Raw genomic sequence first — 22,529 nt, forward strand, 5'->3', positions numbered from 1 at the left:
ACAATTAATGGTACTGCATGGTAACCTGGTAAACAATTAATGGTAATGCATGGTAATCTGGTAAACAATTAATGGTAATGCATGGTAACCTCATAAACAATTCATTTAGAGTCAGAGTATATTTGAATCAGGCTTTTATTTGCTGAAATGTGTGACGTTGCCCGGCTATTAAGTAGTACTTTATAGTATTTTTACTGAAGTACACTACTGGGGGGTTTTGGGGGGGGGGGGGGGGGGGGGTTGCCTGGCCACTGTGCCCAGGTTAATGAGGAAACAGTATTTGGGGAAGAACATGCGAAGGTAACCTTCTTTTTGAAGTGATTTGTTTGACAATCAGATGAAATCGTCATGACTGGTTGTGTTTATGGCACATTTCAAGGTAATACATTTTTACAGTTCAATTACCGTAAAACTTCAATTAAACACCGAATCTCACGATTCTCGCCTGTCCCTTTTAAGTAGTAACTACTTTGGCGTATCTGTACTCAACTATTTATATTTTTGACATCTTTTATTTCACTACATTTGTAAAGAAAATAATGTATTTTTTACTCCGTACATTTTCCCTGACACCCAAAAGTACTTGTTACATTTGGAGTGCTTAGCAGGACAGGACATGGTCCAATTCACACACTTATCAGCGATGAGCTGAGCAGCCCTTGACAGCGTAATCGTAGGTCCGCCACTGGAGATACAGAGACAGAGAGGCCTTGATTAACTCACATCCCCAAAAATAATACCATCACCTTGTTTCACCCTGCGGTGTGTCAACCTCCCTCTCCTCCCCACTCTGTCAACCTCCCCCTTCTCCCCCCTCCTCCCCTCTCTGTCAACCTCCCTCTCCTCCCCTCTCTGTCAACCTCCCCCTCCTCCCCCCTCCTCCCCTCTCTGTCAATCTCCCCCTCTTCCCCTCTCTGTCAACCTTCCCCTCCTCCCCTGTCTGTCAACCTTCCCCTCCTCCCCTCTCTGTCAACCTCCCCCTCCCCTCTGTCAACCCCCCCCTCCTCTCTGTCAACCTTCCCCTCCTCCCCTCTGTCAACCTCCCCCTCCTCCCCTCTCTGTCAACCTCCCCTCTCTGTCAACCTCCCCCTCCTCCCCTCTCTGTCATCCTCCCCCTCCTCCCCTCTCTGTCAACCTTCCCCTCCTCCCCTCTCTGTCAACCTCCCCCTCCTCCCCTCTCTGTCAACCTCCCCCTCCTCCCCTCTCTGTCAACCTCCCCCTCCTCTCCTCTCCGTCAACCTCCCCCTCCTCCTTCCCCAACACCAGCACAATGACCTCATGCCCAGAGTCATCCAGGCTGCTTGCATTGTTGGAAATCTGAAGAGTCATCTGAGACTGCATCCTTCATGTTTATTCATGGTTTGTGTAGCGTGAATGGGGCCCAGACACCAATAGGGTTGAATGACAGCTGACGAGGACCAAAGGGAGCAGCCGATGCTGGGTTCTTAACGAGCAGGGGGCGTGTTCTGGCAACCGCTGTGGGGTAGGAGGAGCTACAGATTCTAGAACTACTGCTTCGTAATAGGACATCCTGGAGGCTAAGGAGAAGCGGCACAAGAATACTTACGTTTACATTGATCCAATTTAATCCGATTTTCTGAGAGATAAATCAAAAAGCAACTGTATGTATATGACTTATTACTGGGTCTCTACTGCTCTGCTCTCCTCTCCCTGAGAATATCAGGCAGGCATATAGATGAACACCTGTCTGCTCTAGCCTGGCCCTGAAGGAGGCCCCTCCTCCTTGTGTGAGGGAGGAGACAAAGGGGGCCGAGGGGACTATGGAGGCATAGAAATTCTCCTTAATTAGTCCTCTGGACCATCCAATAACAGGGGCTAGGACAGTTATTTGAGACTTAAATTAGTAAAAAATAAATAAATTAAAGAGACGTTTCTACGTGCCTAAATAGTCTGAGGAAGGAACACAGATTAATGTGAGGCCAGGGAATCTTCTCTCTGTATCTGAGGAGATGTTGAAACGACAGTCAGTGAGGAAATGTTGGAGCCTGAAGGGGAGATGCTTGTTAAAATGACAGATTTCCTGTATTGAGTTATAAAAGTATTATTGTTCTGGGTAACAGAATAACAAAGAACCTTCATCTCCTTCTCTGGCAATACAAACACCCACCCATAAACTCTGTCTAGTAGTGCATGACCACACACACACACACACACACACACACACACACACACACACACACACACACACACACACACACACACACACACACACACACACACACACACACACATCCCCTCTGTGTGGGGGGCCCTCACGGATTACAGAAGAGGGTTGTGTGTATGTGTATGTGCGTGTGCGTGTGCGTGTGGTAGGGAGGTGTGAGAGGCATGCTCAGTTTAATTTAGAACCACGGGCCAGTGTACGGTTACCATGGAAACCTTTGTCTCCGTGAAGGAGGCGTGGGGCTGAGGAAGAAGGATGCTGATTGGTCCTTGGGGCCCCTGATCAGTGACATAAAGGAGTAGGTGACCTCCTGGACCACACGTCTATTAAACAGCTAGGCTGCATCCCCAATGGGACCCTATTCCCTAGAAGCACCCGTTGGGCTCTGGTCAAAAGTAGGGCACTATGTAGGGAATAGGCTGTCATTTGGAACACTCTTCTATTTCCTCACTGACTGCAGTGTCAACATCTCCTCAGATTCACAAGAAATTTTTCGCTAAACCCGCAATAACATCTGCTAAATATGTGTATGTGACCAATACACTTAGATTTTTACCCAAATGTTATACAATTAGGACTAACCCCTGACTGGTCACTGCTCTACACAGGTTAGATACTGGACTGGACTAGATAGGAGATAGAAACATGGTGGACATACAGGTTACATACTGGACTGTACTAGATAGGAGATAGAAACATGGTGAACATACAGGTTAGATACTGGACTGGATCAGATAGGAGATAGAAACATGGTGGACATACAGGTTAGATACTGGACTGGACTGGACTAGATAGGAGATAGAACCATGGTGAACATACAGGTTAGATACTGGACTGGACTAGATAGGAGATAGAAACATGGTGGACATACAGGTTAGATATTGACAAGTCTCTGGAGTGTAAACCCCATTCTTCTCTCGAGCTGAAGACTTTAAAACATTGTTCTGTTCTCATGACCACTACGCCCTCTGGTGTTCACTTGGAAGAATGACAAGGCACTCTACTCAGAATGACCACTACGCCCTCTGGTGTTCACTTGGAAGAATGACAAGGCACTCTACTCAGAATGACCAAGCCTCAACATGACCTCGGTCCAGAGAGCAGTGATGATTTACGCCCTCCATTCCTGTCCCCCGAGCAGTAATCAATTAAACAACAATAATGAAGTGATCGCAGACACACAATATCTGTTAAAATGGCTGAAGGAGAGACAACACATACTGTATGTACAGGCATTCTGTTTATTTGTATCTATGAGTTTTGAAACAAGTCATGATCATTTTGAAAAGAACGTGCAAGAGAAATATCTGCTCATCATTCAGTTGGGAACTTTTCCGCCCCCCCCCAAAAAAAGCACAAATGTACAAAAATCACACAGCGTTTAATATATACAACACGCAATCATATACAAATAAAAAAAGTTTCCAAGAACACTAAAACACAGACAAGCACTTTGCCATTCAGAAGAAGAAGAAAAAAAAATCTATTTATATTTAAGACAGGATCAATAAAATCAATAAAAAAACAAGAAATAACATCTTATTACATGGCGTGATACCATGGTTGAATTTGCTGCTCTAGAGTAGACTGTGTCGTGTTGTACACTACACGTGTCACGGTTAGGTAGAGCACACGGTCCTTCAGTAGCAGTATATACAGTACACTAACTAAACACATTGACCAGCTGATATTGCCTAAACAGCGAATCAAATCAATCCAGCAATCGATCATTCGATTTGATTGGTTGATAAAACAGTGTCTCCCAGTTGACTAGTTGTTTGATTTGCCCTGAAATTCCATAGCAGCGTCTTCACAGTTACTGTACGTCTACTTGGCTCTGCTCAACAGCTCCCCGTTCACTGAGTAAGACAACTAGTGATATTGTATGTGGAGGCAACCAGGACAGAACAGTGAAATAAAAAAACAAGAAAACATTTCGGACAAAATTCCACTGCCTCTAACCGAATGTCGCTTCTAGATTCCATTGTCTCTAACCGAATGTCGCTTCTAGATTCCACGGTCTCTAACTGAATGTCGCTTCTAGATTTCATTGTCTCTAACCTAATGTCTCTTCTAGATTCCACTGTCTCTTCTAGATTCCATTGTCTCTAACCGAATGTCGCTTCTAGATTCCATTGTCTCTAACCGAATGTTGCTTCTAGATTCCATTGTCTCTAACCGAATGTCGCTTCTAGATTCCACGGTCTCTAACCGAATGTCGCTTCTAGATTCCATTGTCTCTAACCGAATGTCGCTTCTAGATTCCATTGTCTCTAACCGAATGTCGCTTCTAGATTCCACTGTCTCTAACCTAATGTCGCTTCTAGATTCCATTGTCTCTAACCTAATGTCGCTTCTAGATTCCATTGTCTCTAACCTAATGTCGCTTCTAGATTCCACTGTCTCTTCTAGATTCCATTGTCTCTAACCTAATGTCTCTTCTAGATTCCACGGTCTCTAACCGAATGTTGCTTCTAGATTCCATTGTCTCTAACCTAATGTCGCTTCTAGATTCCATTGTCTCTAACCTAATGTCGCTTCTAGATTCCACTGTCTCTTCTAGATTCCATTGTCTCTAACCGAATGTCGCTTCTAGATTCCATTGTCTCTAACCGAATGTCGCTTCTAGATTCCATTGTCTCTAACCTAATGTCGCTTCTAGATTCCATTGTCTCTAACCTAATGTCTCTTCTAGATTCCATTGTCTCTAACCGAATGTCACTTCTAGATTCCACTGTTTCTAACTGAATGTCACTTCTAATAATAATGAGTGATGCTTTTTATTAGCATGTACAGTAAACAAGTCTAACTGGCCAAGTTGTAATTGGATAAAGCTTAGCTTGCATTTCAAGAGCTCCATTTTTTTTTTATGCAATCTCAATGTGTGGCTAGGATTGCCAACAGCTGAGTCTGTCTTATTGATAAAAAAATGAACCATTACAACATTTACGGGGCATGTAAACTGACCGATCTCTATCTCTCTCTCTGCTTATGGCTACAGTGTGAGTGGGCTGAAGAAGTCAATGGCCTACCTCACATAATATGAATCAAATCTGGACAAAGGACAAAAATGACAGTATGAGTAAGTCATATTCTTTAAAAGGCATATGCACACATTGAATGTTTAAACTACGTGTGTGTGTGTGGTGTGTTCCTGTCTCTAGATAGCAGTGTAACTGTTACCAGTGGGTTAGCTAGCTACAAACCAGTGAATCAGCTAGCTACAAACCAGTGGGTTAGCTAGCTACACCCCAGTGAGTTAGCTAGCTACACCCCAGTGGGTTAGCTAGCCACAAACCAATGGGTTAGCTAGCCACAAACCAGGAAATCGGCTAGCTATACACCAGTGAATCAGATAGCTACAAACTAGTGAATCAACAAGTTCGCTAGCTACAAAGCAGTGGGTTAGTTAGCTAAACACCAGCGAATCAGCTAACACCATTAAATCAGCTAGCTACAAACCAGTGAGTTAGCTAGCTACAAAGCAATAAATCAGCTAGCTACAAACCAGGGGGTTAGCTAGCTACAAACCAGGGGGTTAGCTAGCTACAAACCAGTGAGTTATCTAGCTACAAACCAGTGAATCAGCTAGCTACAAACTAGGGGGTTAGCTAGTTACAAACCAGTCGCTTAGCTAGTTACAAACCAGTCGCTTAGCTAGTTACAAACCAGTCGCTTAGCTAGCTACAAACCTCAACACTGCAGTACAGAGAGAGAACATGTTGATGTTGTTGTTTTCCAGACCAGAAACTACTGAACGTTGGATTAGTTGTAATGACGGTCAACTTGGACACGTCGCAACCTCTTACCAGGGTTGGGGTTATTTCCCTTTCAATTCAGCCGAACGCCGAAAGTTAACTGACATTCAAATTTTCCCCAATCAAAGCCAATGAGGAAAATTGGAAATTTTGAATGTCATTAGATTGACTGAATTGAAATGGAATAGACTCCAGCCTCTTACCACACCTTCACCTACAAGTCATGTTGCTGTATAGGGAATAGGGTGCTATGTGGGAGGTACAATAAGATCAAACAGCAAGGCCTGTTAGTGCCAGCCTCCTTCAGCCCTACACCCCTCTGTCTAATCCCTCTTGGCCCTCCCCTTCCTCTTTCTCCGTCCATTCCCGTTGTCCACCCCTGATGACCTCTCCTTTGCCTCCACCTTGCCCCCCACCACCACCACCCCCACCGCTCCGTTCCCCAGTCCCTTGGACAGCCCGTTGGAGACCCCGTTGTTAGACAGAGCCTTGGCGGCCTTGGGCTCCCTGGGTTGGCGTGGCGTGCGGCGGTACGTCTGGTAGTAGAAGTTACCGAACAGGGCGATGAAGGTGAGGGCGTAGCAGATAAGGGCATAGTGCATCCAGTGGGGAAACTCACAGTCCATGTAGAGGGACAGAGCAGTGTGGCCGATGGTAACATGGAACTGGACCTGAGGTAGAGACGGAGGGTGGGATCAGTTCAAACCTTATTATGTTACAGGGCCTTCGGGGAAAAGCATTCAGACCCCTCGACTTTTAACACATTTCGTTACGTTACAGCCTTATTCTAGAATGGATTAAATAACATATCCTCAAACAATACCCCACAATGACATCACAATACCCCACAATGACATCACAATACCCCACAATGACATCACAATACCCCACAATGACATCACAATACCCCACAATGACATCACAATACCCCACAATGACATCACAATACCCCACAATGACATCACAATACCCCACAATGACATCACAATACCCCACAATGACATCACAATACCCCACAATGACATCACAATACCCCACAATGACATCACAATACCCCACAATGACATCACAATAGCCCACAATGACATCACAATACCCCACAATGACATCACAATACCCCACAATGACATCACAATACCCCACAATGACATCACAATACCCCACAATGCCATCACAATACCCCACAATGCCATCACAATACCCCACAATGACATCACAATACCCCACAATGACATCACAATAGCCCACAATGACATCACAATACCCCACAATGACAAAGTGAAAACAGGTTAAGGAGTCCTGTTTCCATTGATAAAAGTAGAACAGGTGTCCATGTATTCTGTTAGGCCATGAAACCCCAGACTGTCCATTAATGCAGAGACGTGACGGTGTGCAGAGGTACAGTGCATTCAGAAAGAATTCAGGCCCTTTGACTCTTCTACATTTTGTTACGTTACAGCCTTATTCTAAAATGGATTAAATAAAAAAACATTTTCCTTATCAATCTACACACAATACCCCATAGTGACATACAGTATATGACAAAAGTGAGCACAGCCCCTCACATTTTTTGTAAATATTTGAGTATATCTTTTCATGTGACAACACTGAAGAAAGGACACTTTGCTACAATGTAAAGTAGTGAGTGTACAGCTTGTATAACAGTGTACATTTGTTGTCCCCTCAAAATAATTCAACACACAGCCATTAATGTCTAAACCTGCTGGCAACAAAAGTGAGTTCACCCCCTAAGTGAAACTGCCCTGCGGCCCAGTCTCCGATCCCTTTGTGATGTACTGTAAGTATTCAGACCCTTTGCTATGAGACTCAACATTGAGCTCAGGTGCATCCTGTTTCCATTGATCATCCTTGAGATACTTCTACAACTTGATTGGGAGTCCACCTGTGGAAAATTAAATTGATTGGACATGATTTGGGATGGCACACACCTGTCTATATAAGGTCTCACAGTTGACAGTGCATGTCAGAGCAAAAACCAAGTCATGAGGTTGAAGGAATTGTCCGTAGAGCTCAGAGACAGGATTGTGTTGAGGCACAGATCTGGGGAAGGGGACCAAAACAGTTCTGCAGCATTGAAGGTCCCCAAGGACACAATGGCCTCCATCATTCTTAAATGGAAGATGTTTGGAACCGCCAAGACTCTTCCTAGAACTGGCCACCCGGCGAGTCTTAGTCAGGGAAGTGACCAAGAACCCGATGGTCACTCTGACAGAGCTCCCTAGTTCCTCTATGGAGATGGGAGAAGCATCCAGAAGGTCAACAATCTCTACAGCAGTCCACCAATCAGGCCTTTATGGTAGAGTGGCCAGGTGGAAAACCACTCCTCAGTAAAAGGCACATGACAGCCCACTTGGAGTTTGCTAAAAGGCACCTAAAGGACTCTCAGACTATGAGAAACAAGATTCTCTGGTCTGATGAAACCAAGATTGAACTCCTTGGCCTGAATGCTAAGTGTCACGTCTGGAGCGAACCTGTCACTATCCCTACAGTGGTGACATGGTGGTGGCAGCATCATGATGTGGGGATGGTTTTCAGCAGCAGGGACTGGGAGACTAGTCAGGATCGAGATGAACGGAGCAAAGTACAGAGAGATCCTTGATGAAAACCTGGTCCAGAGCACTCAGGACCACAGACTGGGGTGAAGGTTCACCTTCCAACAGGACAATGTCCCTAACAGCCAAGACAATGCAGGAGTGGCTTCGAGACAAGTCTCTGAATGTCCTTGAGTGGCCCAACCAGAGCCCGGACTTGAATCCAATCGAACATCTATGGAGAGACCTGAAAATAGCTGTGCAGCGACGCTCCCCATCCAACCTGACAGAGCTTGAGAGGATCTGCAGAGAAGAATGGGAGAAACTCCCCCAAATACAGGTGTACCAAATTTCCGTTAAAAAAAAATATACATTTGCAAAAATGTCTAAAAACCTGTTTTTGCTTTGTCATCATGAGATATTGTGAATAGATTGATGAGTCGGGGAAAAAACGTTGTAACGTAACAAAATGTGGAATAAGTGGTCTGATATCTTCTCGAATGCTCTGGACAGGACAACAGGGCTATTCAACTGTGGACATGTAGAAGGCTATCTGAGGGAAGAAGGTGAAACACAACCTTTCTGGTTTTCATGAACTCTCCAGGTAGAGAAGATGACCAGCTGGTTTTCATGATCTCTCCAGGTAGAGAAGATGACCAGCTGGTTTTCATGATCTCTCCAGGTAGAGAAGATGACCAGCTGGTGTTCATGATCTCTCCAGGTAGAGAAGATGAGCAGCTGGTGTTCATGATCTCTCCAGGTAGAGAAGATGAGCAGCTGGTTTTCATGATCTCTCCAGGTAGAGAATATGACCAGCTGGTGTTCATGATCTCTCCAGGTAGAGAAGATGACCAGCTGGTTTTCATGATCTCTCCAGGTAGAGAAGATGACCAGCTGGTTTTCATGATCTCTCCTGGTAGAGAAGATGACCAGCTGGTGTTCATGATCTCTCCAGGTAGAGAATATGACCAGCTGGTGTTCATGATCTCTCCAGGTAGAGAAGATGAGCAGCTGGTGTTCATGATCTCTCCAGGTAGAGAAGATGACCAGCTGGTTTTCATGATCTCTCCTGGTAGAGAAGATGACCAGCTGGTTTTCATGATCTCTCCTGGTAGAGAAGATGACCAGCTGGTTTTCATGATCTCTCCTGGTAGAGAAGATGACCAGCTGGTTTTCATGATCTCTCCAGGTAGAGAAGATGACCAGCTGGTGTTCATGATCTCTCCAGGTAGAGAAGATGAACAGCTGGTTTTCATGATCTCTCCAGGTAGAGAAGATGAGCAGCTGGTTTTCATGATCTCTCCAGGTAGAGAAGATGAGCAGCTGGTTTTCATGATCCCTCCAGGTAGAGAAGATGACCAGCTGGTTTTCATGATCTCTCCTGGTAGAGAAGATGACCAGCTGGTATTCATGATCTCTCCAGGTAGAGAAGATGACCCAGCTGTACTACATGATCTCTCCAGGTAGAGAAGATGACCAGCTGGTTTTCATGATCTCTCCAGTTAGAGAAGATGATCAGCTGGTTTTCATGATCTCTCCAGGTAGAGAAGATGAACAGCTTCTGCCTTCGAGGTTCACTAACTGAATAGTCCAGCAACCCAGTAGTTATGATATGACATAATGCCATGACTGACTTTACTGTAAATCCATCAGAATCAAGTTAGACTGACTTTACTGTAAATCCATCTGAATCAAGTTAGACTGACTTTACTGTAAATCCATCTGAATCAAGTTAGACTGACCTTACTGTAAATCCATCTGAATCAAGTTAGACTGACCTTACTGTAAATCCATCTGAATCAAGTTAGACTGACTTTACTGTAAATCCATCAGAATCAAGTTAGACTGACTTTACTGTAAATCCATCAGAATCAAGTTACTGACTTTACTGTAAATCCATCAGAATCAAGTTACTGACTTTACTGTAAATCCATCAGAATCAAGTTAGACTGACTTTACTGTAAATCCATCTCAATCAAGTTAGACTGACTTTACTGTAAATCCATCAGAATCAAGTTAGACTGACTTTACTGTAAATCCATCTGAATCAAGTTAGACTGACTTTACTGTAAATCCATCTGAATCAAGTTAGACTAACTTTACTGTAAATCCATCTGAATCGAGTTAGACTGACTTTACTGTAAATCCATCTGAATCAAGTTAGACAGACTTTACTGTAAATCCATCAGAATCAAGTTACTGTAAACGGGATCTCTTACCATCTGGATGACAGTCAGGTACTTCTTCCACCACAGGTACTTCTGGATCTTGGGTCCAAAGGAGGCCAGCCCATAGTACAGATACATCAGGACATGGATGGCTGCGTTCATGTGTGCACCAAAGAATGCTGCAAAGGAGGGAGAAGGGGAACCCATCAGATAATGTGATGAGGTCCGTTACCAAATTACCAATAACGCAGGAATTTCTAATAAAAGGGAACGTAACACGTTACTGCATTGGGAAACAGTTCAACGTAGAAGAAGAGATTCATTTTTTCTAAAAAGGAAGTTGCTGGTTAAGTAAAACAGACGAGTAGAGGGGATACTCACACTGTCCGCCAGCGACCCAAAGGAAGTTGCTGGGTTAAGTAAAACAGACGAGTAGAGGGGATACTCACACTGTCCGCCAGCGACCCAAAGGAAGTTGCTGGGTTAAGTATTTTAAAAAACAGATAAGTAGAGGGGATACTCACACTGTCCGCCAGCGACCCAAAGGAAGTTGCTGGGTTAAGTAAAACAGACGAGTAGAGGGGATACTCACACTGTCCGCCAGCGACCCAAAGGAAGTTGCTGGGTTAAGTAAAACAGACGAGTAGAGGGGATACTCACACTGTCCTCCAACGACCCAAAGGAAGTTGCTGGTTAAGTAAAACAGACGAGTAGAGGGGATACTCACACTGTCCGCCAGCGACCCAAAGGAAGTTACTGGGTTAAATAAAACAGACGAGTAGAGGGGATACTCACACTGTCCGCCAGCGACCCAAAGGAAGTTGCTGGTTAAGTATTTAAAAAAACATATAAGTAGAGGGTATACTCACACTGTCCGCCAGCGACCCAAAGGAAGTTACTGGGTTAAGTAAAACAGACGAGTAGAGGGGATACTCACACTGTCCGCCAGCGACCCAAAGGAAGTTGCTGGTTAAGTATTTTAAAAAACATATAAGTAGAGGGTATACTCACACTGTCCGCCAGCGACCCAAAGGAAGTTGCTGGTTAAGTAAAACAGATGAGTAGAGGGGATACTCACACTGCCCGCCTGCGACCCAAAGGAAGTTGCTGGGTTAAGTAAAACAAACGAGTAGAGGGGATACTCACACTGTCCTCCAACGACCCAAAGGAAGTTACAGGGTTAAGTAAAACAGACAAGTAGAGGGGATACTCACACTGTCCTCCAACGACCCAAAGGAAGTTGCAGGGTTAAGTAAAACAGACAAGTAGAGGGGATACTCACACTGCCCGCCTGCGACCCAAAGGAAGTTGCTGGTTAAGTATTTTTCTAAACAGACGAGTAGAGGGGATACTCACACTGTCCTCCAGCGACCCAAAGGAAGTTGCTGGTTAAGTAAAACAGACGAGTAGAGGGGATACTCACACTGCCCGCCTGCGACCCAAAGGAAGTTGCTGGGTTAAGTAAAACAGACGAGTAGAGGGGATACTCACACTGTCCGCCAGCGACCCAAAGGAAGTTGCTGGGTTAAGTAAAACAAACGAGTAGAGGGGATACTCACACTGTCCTCCAACGACCCAAAGGAAGTTGCAGGGTTAAGTAAAACAGACGATTAGAGGGGATACTCACACTGTCCGCCAGCGACCCACTTGATGCCGATCCACCAGAGGGTGAACATGGAGCAGTGGTGGTAGACGTGTAGGAAGCTGACCTGGTTAAACTTCTTCCTCAGGATGAAGAACACCGTGTCCAGGTACTCGACTCCTTTAGAGACGAAATACCACCACAACGCTGCTGCTATCTGTGAAGGGGGCGGGGCGGGGGGCGGGGACATTAGTATCATCCAGGAAGATTTGGACAATTATCTCCAGACAGGTTATATTTCTTCCGGAGACACCTGAAACCCCACCTCTTTAAGGAATACCTAGGATAGGATAAAGTAATCCTTCTCACCCCCCCCCCCCTAAATGATTTAGATGCACTATTGTAAAGTGGCTGTTCCACTGGATGTCAGAAGGTGAATTCACCAATTTGTAAGTCGCTCTGGATAAGAGCGTCTGCCAAATGACTTAAATGTAAATGTAATGTAAATGTATTTCATAACTTAAGGGGGGAGGGGGGAGTTTTTATGCGGCTGCTAGAATCTGTCGACCAGACTATAGCCTGATATGATCCCTGGCCTTTGACCTTTCATCATCACCAACAATTGGACACAAAATGGTCGCTGACGACAGAGAGGAAGAGAGGAAGAGGCGAAGCGGAAGGGATAAACTGGGCCCAAAATGTGTCTCCTCTAGCAGGTGGGGTTTATTTATTATTGTTTTACTCAACGTTTCATTTGTGTTGAGGGGGGGGTCCCTCACCAAAAACTGTAATGGCTTATTTGATACATGAGGCTTGATTGGTCGAATAGAACACTCTATTCCTGTAGTTCACACGTATATCTGCCCTCTCATTGGCTAGATCGGTCCCACTTGATTGGTCGAATAGAACACTCTATTCCTGTAGTTCACACGTATATCTGCCCTCTCATTGGCTAGATCGGTCCCTCTTGATCTTGCCTCCTTCCGACGGCCTTCCATTTTTTGTTGAAGACATTTATTGTCATTGTTAGAGCGGCCATTTGAGTATCTGGTTAATATAATGGATCATCTGTATGGACGTGGCATGCTGCCTGGTGTAAACGTCATGGAGAAGTAGCTAGGTAAAACTGACCCCCCCCCCCCCCTGCTGGCCCCGTCTGTCTGATAGGAGGGTTTGATCAGATGGATAAAAGCCTGATCGTGTTTCTGAACGTCTCCCAGAGGTGAGGGAAAGAGAGAGCTGGTGTCTAATTTCATGATCCCAGTCGCTGCAAGGATCAAGGCCAGCCAGCATCTCCCAGTTACCGGTCATACCTGTACTATTGGTCACACTTGTACTACTGGTCATACCTGTACTACTGGTCATCACTGTACTATTGGGCATACCTGTACTACTGGTCACACCTGTATTACCGGTCATACCTGTACTACTGGTCATCACTGTACTATTGGGCATACCTGTACTACTGGTCATACCTGTACTACTGGTCATCACTGTACTATTGGGCATACCTGTACTACTGGTCATACCTGTACTACTGGTCATCACTGTACTATTGGGCATACCTGTACTACTGGTAACTACTGTACTACTGGTCATACCTGTACTACTGGTCACCACTGTACTACTGGTCACTTCTGTACTACTGGTCACACCTGTACTACTGGTCACACCTGTACTACTGGTCACACTGTACTATTGGGCATACCTGTACTACTGGTCATACCTGTACTACTGGTCATACCTGTACTACTGGTCACTACTGTACTACTGGTCATACCTGTACTACTGGTCATACCTGTACTACTGGTCACTACTGTACTACTGGTCATACCTGTACTACTGGTCATACCTGTACTACTGGTAACTACTGTACTACTGGTCATACCTGTACTACTGGTCACCACTGTACTACTGGTCACTTCTGTACTACTGGTCACACCTGTACTACTGGTCACACCTGTACTACTGGTCACACTGTACTATTGGGCATACCTGTACTACTGGTCATACCTGTACTACTGGTCATACCTGTACTACTGGTCACTACTGTACTACTGGTCATACCTGTACTACTGGTCATACCTGTACTACTGGTCACTACTGTACTACCGGTCATACCTGTACTACCGGTCATACCTGTACTACTGGTCACTACTGTACTACTGGTCACTACTGTACTACTGGTCACTACTGTACTACTGGTCACTACTGTACTAGGGGTCACTACTGTACTACTGGTCACTACTGCACTACTGGTCACTACTGTACTACTGGTCACCACTGTACTACTGGTCACTACTGTACTACTGGTCACTACTGTACTACTGGTCACTACTGTACTAGGGGTCACCACTGTACTACTGGTCACACCTGTACTACCGGTCATACCTGTACTACTGGTCATTACTGTACTACTGGTCACTACTGTACTACTGGTCACAACTGTACTACTGGTCACTACTGTACTACTGGTCATACCTGTACTACTGGTCACAACTGTACTACTGGTCACACTTGTACTAGGGGTCATACCTGTACTACTGGTCACTACTGTACTACTGGTCATCCCTGTACTACTGGTCACTACTGTACTACTGGTCACACTTGTACTAGGGGTCATACCTGTACTACTGGTCACTACTGTACTACTGGTCACACCTGTACTACTGGTCACACCTGTACTACTGGTCACTACTGTACTACTGGTCACACCTGTACTACTGGTCACACCTGTACTACTTGTCACTACTGTACTACTGGTCACCACTGTACTACTGGTCACCACTGTACTACTGGTCACCACTGTACTACTGTACTACTGGTCACCACTGTACTACTGGTCACCACTGTACTACTGGTCACTACTGTACTACTGGTCACCACTGTACTACTGGTCATACCTGTACTACTGGTCATCCATGTACTACTGGTCACTACTGTACTACTGGTCATACCTGTACTACTGGTCACACCTGTACTACTGGTCACACCTGTACTACTGGTCACTACTGTACTACTGGTCACTACTGTACTACTGGTCACTACTGTACTACTGGTCACACTTGTACTAGGGGTCATACCTGTACTACTGGTCACTACTGTACTACTGGTCACACTTGTACTAGGGGTCATACCTGTACTACTGGTCACTACTGTACTACTGGTCACACTTGTAATAGGGGTCATACCTGTACTACTGGTCACTACTGTACTACTGGTCACACTTGTACTAGGGGTCATACCTGTACTACTGGTCACTACTGTACTACTGGTCATCCCTGTACTACTGGTCACTACTGTACTACTTGTCACACTTGTACTAGGGGTCATACCTGTACTACTGGTCACTACTGTACTACTGGTCACACCTGTACTACTGGTCATACCTGTACTACTGGTCACACCTGTACTACTGGTCACACCTGTATTACTGGTCACACCTGTACTACTGGTCACACCTGTACAACTGGTCACACCTGTACTACTGGTCACACCTGTACTACTGGTCACCACTGTACTATTGGTCACACCTGTACTACTGGTCATACCTGTACTACTGGTCATACCTGTACTACTGGTCACTACTGTACTGTTGGTCACACCTGTACTGTTGGTCACACCTGTACTATTGGTCACTACTGTACTACTGGTCACTACTGTACTACTGGTCACTACTGTACTACTGGTCACCACTGTACTACTGGTCACCACTGTACTACTGGTCACCACTGTACTACTGTACTACTGGTCACCACTGTACTACTGGTCGCCACTGTACTACTGGTCACTACTGTACTACTGGTCACCACTGTACTACTGGTCATACCTGTACTACTGGTCATCCATGTACTACTGGTCACTACTGTACTACTGGTCATACCTGTACTACTGGTCACCACTGTACTACTGGTCACTACTGTACTACTGGTCACCACTGTACTACTGGTCACACCTGTACTACTGGTCACTACTGTACTACTGGTCACACCTGTACTACTGGTCACACTGTACTACTGGTCACACTTGTACTAGGGGTCACTACTGTACTACTGGTCACTACTGTACTACTGGTCACTACTGTACTACTGGTCACCACTGTACTACCAGTCATACCTGTACTACTGGTCACTACTGTACTACCGGTCATACCTGTACTACCAGTCATACCTGTACTACTGGTCACTACTGTACTACTGGTCACTACTGTACTACTGGTCACACCTGTACTACTGGTCACACCTGTACTACTGGTCACACCTGTATTACTGGTCACACCTGTACTACTGGTCACACCTGTACTACTGGTCACCACTGTACTATTGGTCACACCTGTACTACTGGTCATACCTGTACTACTGGTCATACCTGTACTACTGGTCACTACTGTACTGTTGGTCATACCTGTACTGTTGGTCACACCTGTACTACTGGTCACTACTGTACTACTGGTCACTACTGTACTACTGGTCACTACTGTACTACTGGTCACCACTGTACTACTGGTCACTACTGTACTACTGGTCACACCTGTACTACTTGTCACACTGTACTACTGGTCACACTTGTACTAGGGGTCACTACTGTACTACTGGTCACTACTGTACTACTGGTCACCACTGTACTACCAGTCATACCTGTACTACTGGTCACTACTGTACTACCGGTCATACCTGTACTACTGGTCATACCTGTACTACTGGTCACCACTGTACTACTGGTCACTACTGTACTACTGGTCACTACTGTACTACTGGTCACCACTGTACTACTGGTCACTACTGTACTACTGGTCACACTTGTACTAGGGGTCACTACTGTACTACTGGTCACACTTGTACTAGGGGTCACTACTGTACTACTGGTCACTACTGTACTACTGGTCACCACTGTACTACCAGTCATACCTGTACTACTGGTCACTACTGTACTACCGGTCATACCTGTACTACTGGTCATACCTGTACTACTGGTCACACCTGTACTACTGGTCACCACTGTACTATTGGTCACACCTGTACTACTGGTCATACCTGTACTACTGGTCATACCTGTACTACTGGTCACTACTGTACTGTTGGTCACACCTGTACTGTTGGTCACACCTGTACTACTGGTCACTACTGTACTACTGGTCACTACTGTACTACTGGTCACTACTGTACTACTGGTCACCACTGTACTACTGGTCACCACTGTACTACTGGTCACCACTGTACTACTGTACTACTGGTCACCACTGTACTACTGGTCGCCACTGTACTACTGGTCACTACTGTACTACTGGTCACCACTGTACTACTGGTCATACCTGTACTACTGGTCATCCATGTACTACTGGTCACTACTGTACTACTGGTCATACCTGTACTACTGGTCACCACTGTACTACTGGTCACTACTGTACTACTGGTCACCACTGTACTACTGGTCACTACTGTACTACTGGTCACACCTGTACTACTTGTCACACTGTACTACTGGTCACACTTGTACTAGGGGTCACTACTGTACTACTGGTCACTACTGTACTACTGGTCACCACTGTACTACTGGTCACTACTGTACTACCGGTCATACCTGTACTACTGGTCATACCTGTACTACTGGTCACTACTGTACTACTGGTCACTACTGTACTACTGGTCATCCCTGTACTACTGGTCACCACTGTACTACTGGTCACTACTGTACTACTGGTCACTACTGTACTACTGGTCACACCTGTACTACTGGTCATACCTGTACTACTGGTCACTACTGTACTACTGGTCACTACTGTACTACTGGTCATCCCTGTACTACTGGTCACCACTGTACTACTGGTCACTACTGTACTACTGGTCACACCTGTACTACTGGTCATACCTGTACTACTGGTCACACCTGTACTACTGGTCACTACTGTACTACTGGTCACTACTGTACTACTGGTCATCCCTGTACTACTGGTCATCCCTGTACTACTGGTCATCCCTGTACTACTGGTCATCCCTGTACTACTGGTCACACCTGTACTACTGATTATACAGGCGTCCGACTGAGTTTAAATACTACCGTTTGCTTTATCCTGTCTATAATGCCAGATGAGTGGATGTTTGCAATTTTGTGAATATTCTATATGATGCCTGTCCATTGCATCAAGCCACACGAAAGATTTTGAAATTATTTCAAATACTACTTGAACCCAGGTCCCGGGTCGTTTCTGGGTGAACTCACCCGGACTTCATTGGGGTCGTCTGAGTAGTCAACAGACTGGCAGATGTAGCTGTAGCCGGCCGCCCGAGCCGCCAGGAAGAGCTGAGAATAGAAGAGATCACCACACACTTTACTGAGAGAGAGGGGAGGAGAGAGACAGAGAGAGACAGAGAGAGAGACAGACAGAGACAGAGAGAGAGAGAGACAGAGAGAGAGAGAGAGAGAGAGACAGAGAGAGGTGAGACAGAGAGAGAGAGAGAGAGAGAGAGAGAGAGAGAGAGAGGGGAGGAGTGGAACTAAGAGCAGACAGATTTCAACTAAATGGAAACAGGGAATCTAAGTAGTCTTACACAACTAAATTACACTTTGAAATGTTTTATGAACGCTAAAAAAAAAGGTGAAAGTGAAATAAAATATTCAACAACTCTTGGAGGACAGTGAAAGTCAGCTTAAATTAGTCTCAAGTCTCTAGTGATTAAATGGAGAAACTGGCCAGACCAGCAAATACACACAGTATTTGGTTCTGGGTCGTGTGATGAGATGAGATGAGACAAATGAAAGATGAAGCGTCCACCTCTTTGCAGATGAAGAAGTTGAAGATGACCATGCTGAAGTTATAGAAGATGAGTGTCTTCTTGAGCTGGAAGGGTTCTCTGTTCTCCATGTACTTGGGCCCCAGCCACAGGAACAGCAGGTAGGAGGAACTGATGACCAACGTTGGGATGGGGTTGTCCATCAGAGGCCATTTCTCCACTCGCTTGTCTTGGTGGACAGTACAATTACACTCAGTATTACTGGCATGATAAAAGGTGAGAAATACAAAACATCTGACATTTCTTCCTCTACACTGAACAAAAATAGAAACGCAACATGTAAAGTGTTGGTTCCATGTTTCATGAGTTGAAATTTTTAAAAAAGTCACCAAATATAAAGTAATCCTTCTCACCCCCCCCCCCCTCCTTAAATGATTTAGATGCACTATTGTAAAGTGGCTGTTCCACTAGATGTCAGAAGGTGAATTCACCAATTTGTAAGTCGCTCTGGATAAGAGCGTCTGCTAAATGACTTAAATGTAAATGTAAAATGTTCCATACGCACAAAAAAAACATATTTATCTCAAATTTTCTGCACAAATTTGTACACATCCCTGGTAGTGAGCATTTCTCCTTTGCCAAGATAATCCATCCACCAGACAGGTGTGGCATATCAGGATGCTGATTAAACAGCATGATATTTTACACAGGTGCACCTTGTGCTGGTTGGACAATAAAAAGGTCACTCTGAAATGTGCAGTTTTTTGTCACCCAACACAATGACACACAGATGTCTCAAGTGTTGAAGGAGCGTGCAATTGGCATGCTGATTACAGGAATGTCCACCACAAGTTTGTTGCCAGAGAATTGAATGTACATTTCTCTACCATAAGCCGCCTACAACGTTGTTTTAGAGAATTTGGCAGAACGTTCAACCAGCCACACAACCGCAGACCAGGTGTAACCACGCCAACCCAGGACCACCACATCCGTCTTCTTCACCTGCGGGATCGTCTGGGGGGGGCTTTTCTGGGGGACAACTCATTCTGATTGGCTGGGACTGATTTCCTTCTATAAACTGTAACTCAGTAAAATCGTTGAAATTGTGGCCTGTTGCGTTTTATATTTCTGTTCAGTATAGAAAGAGACTTGTCATCTGAGTTTGAGATTCTCGCAAACCAAGATCAAGATCAATATGAAACCTCAATGACTGACACACACACACACACAAACAATGACTGACACACACACACAAACAATGACTGACACACACACACACACACACACACACACAAACAATGACTGACACACACACACACACAGACTGGCACTGAATGACACAGACACACACACACACAGAGACAATGACTGACACACACTGGCACTGACTGACACAGATATACACACATACGGGAGAGTGTGAGGATTACCTGCGATGGTAAGGGCCCATTTATATAAATTAATGGTATCATTTATCAGATGTGTGGTGAGCTCCATCTTTGCAGACCAGTATCTGAGTTCCCCTGGCAGAAAGACACAGAGAGAAGACAGCAGTAGAGCTCAATAACACATCCTCAGGTGTCTAACAGTTGCCCTGGCAGAAAGACACAGAGAGAAGACAGCAGTAGAGCTCAATAACACATCCTCAGGTGTCTAACAGTTACCCTGGCAGAAAGACACAGAGAGAAGACAGCAGTAGAGCTCAATAACACATCCTCAGGTGTCTAACAGCAGTAGAGCTCAATAACACATCCTCAGGTGTCTAACAGTTGCCCTGGCAGAAAGACACAGAGAGAAGACAGCAGTAGAGCTCAATAACACATCATCAGGTGTCTAACAGCAGTAGAGCTCAATAACACATCCTCAGGTGTCTAACAGTTGCCCTGGCAGAAAGACACAGAGAGAAGACAGCAGTAGAGCTCAATAACACATCCTCAGGTGTCTAACAGTTGCCCTGGCAGAAAGACACAGAGAGAAGACAGCAGTAGAGCTCAATAACACACCCTCAGGTGTCTAACAGTTGCCCTGGCAGAAAGACACAGAGAGAAGACAGCAGTAGAGCTCAATAACACACCCTCAGGTGTCTAACAGTTGCCCTGGCAGAAAGACACAGAGAGAAGACAGCAGTAGAGCTCAGTAACACATCGTCAGGTGTCTAACAACATCCAGCTATCACTGAACACTACCACGCCCCCCCCCCCCCCTAGAGCGCGTGGATAACGCCGTGTGATTTAATGATCTCTGAACGGAAGCCTAAATATGACGCCCCCCCCCCCAATCTGTTGAGGAGGTCATCCTCTCTGACAGCTTCTACAGTATTACCAGGATGAAATAGGAGCTATAGAGCCTCTTGGAATAACTCAGGGCTTCATTCAGTCAATTAAGCCATTTAATTTAGGCTATTCTTATTCAACAACATTTCTCAACACAAGTTAAAAAAAAAGCTGAATCTTACAGTCCTTCCGCACATTCTGATGTAAAGTAAACAAATAGACCTCCATCAATATCTATCCGTTCCTGACAGACCACCGGGGGGAGAGAGGATGTAGGGGGGCGACACTGCGCTGCACTGTTCTGTTCTGCTCCGTGACGTGAACGTTGAATGGTCCTCTATTCTAGCGACGCACAAAACCCGTGAGCATGTTTTTTGACTCCATCGGTCTGACTGTCCGCACCGCCCGTTAACCGGAATCCAATCTGTAGTCCGATGCTATTTCCTTCAAAACTACAATTAGATGTTACATTCGACACGTTTTATATCCAACCAGGTCATTGCACGGTGCGCAAGCAGAGTAGTAATAATATAGTATATTGGCCAAGAGCGCGTGGATAACGCCGTGTGAGTTAATGATCTCTGAACGGAAGCCTAAATATGACGCCCCCCCCCCCTCCTTCTGACTCGCAACCAGGCAGCATCTGCACGAACCCAAACCGTATTCAATCTGATGGGAATAAAGCATTATGACCAATTAAAATATAGGCATATTACAAAATAATATATGTCTGGATATTTGAGTAGGGTAGAATAGGCTATATAGATGATTAGCATATCCCACTGGCCCTCCACGTCACTGTGATAACACGGCAATGTGCTATTCATTGATCATACACCGACCATTTCCCCCATCCTATAATTTGATCCATAAAATAAAGAAAAACTAGCAAGCTAGCTAATTGTATCCAGTAAAATAAGTCAAATCTACCGAAGCTCTGCGCACTAGTATTTGATGAGATTGAAGATTCCTGTCATCTTACCGTGTCGACAGATTGGGCTATATACGGTCCTTTTATTGCGACATTCAGTACAAGGTCATGTAATCTAACAGATCCACAGTTTCGGCTACTAAAAACCCTAATATATATGTTTTTATATCCGTGGTTATGTTCCTATAGAAGACTAGTTAACATAACGGCGGAACAGAGAAATCCGTAATAGAGGCAACATAATGACCGCAACCCTTTTCACTGCAGCTGGAAACGGTTCTCCGGTGCGACTCGTTGGACTGATGACGGACACTGTTTGATGGTGCGCATGCGTAGATCTGTAGTCGAA

The 22,529-nt window shown here is 45.1% G+C and overlaps 1 protein-coding gene across 1 annotated transcript; it reads right to left on the reverse strand.

The window, feature by feature from the left end:
- Window positions 1-3,406: 3,406 nt before the first annotated feature.
- elovl4a (ELOVL fatty acid elongase 4a) lies at window positions 3,407-22,527 on the reverse strand. The gene is made up of 7 exons (XM_064946860.1): window positions 22,232-22,527; window positions 20,407-20,499; window positions 19,018-19,205; window positions 18,465-18,545; window positions 12,291-12,462; window positions 10,715-10,842; window positions 3,407-6,614 (listed from the first exon to the last, which is right to left on the reverse strand). The coding sequence occupies exons 2-7, from the start codon at window positions 20,471-20,473 to the stop codon at window positions 6,267-6,269; spliced, it is 984 nt and encodes a 327-aa protein (XP_064802932.1). The 5' UTR covers window positions 20,474-20,499; window positions 22,232-22,527; the 3' UTR covers window positions 3,407-6,266.
- Between the last annotated feature and the right edge of the window lie 2 nt (window positions 22,528-22,529).

This window comes from Oncorhynchus masou, chromosome 29, assembly GCF_036934945.1.
Source record: "Oncorhynchus masou masou isolate Uvic2021 chromosome 29, UVic_Omas_1.1, whole genome shotgun sequence".
Taxonomy (NCBI): domain Eukaryota; kingdom Metazoa; phylum Chordata; class Actinopteri; order Salmoniformes; family Salmonidae; genus Oncorhynchus; species Oncorhynchus masou.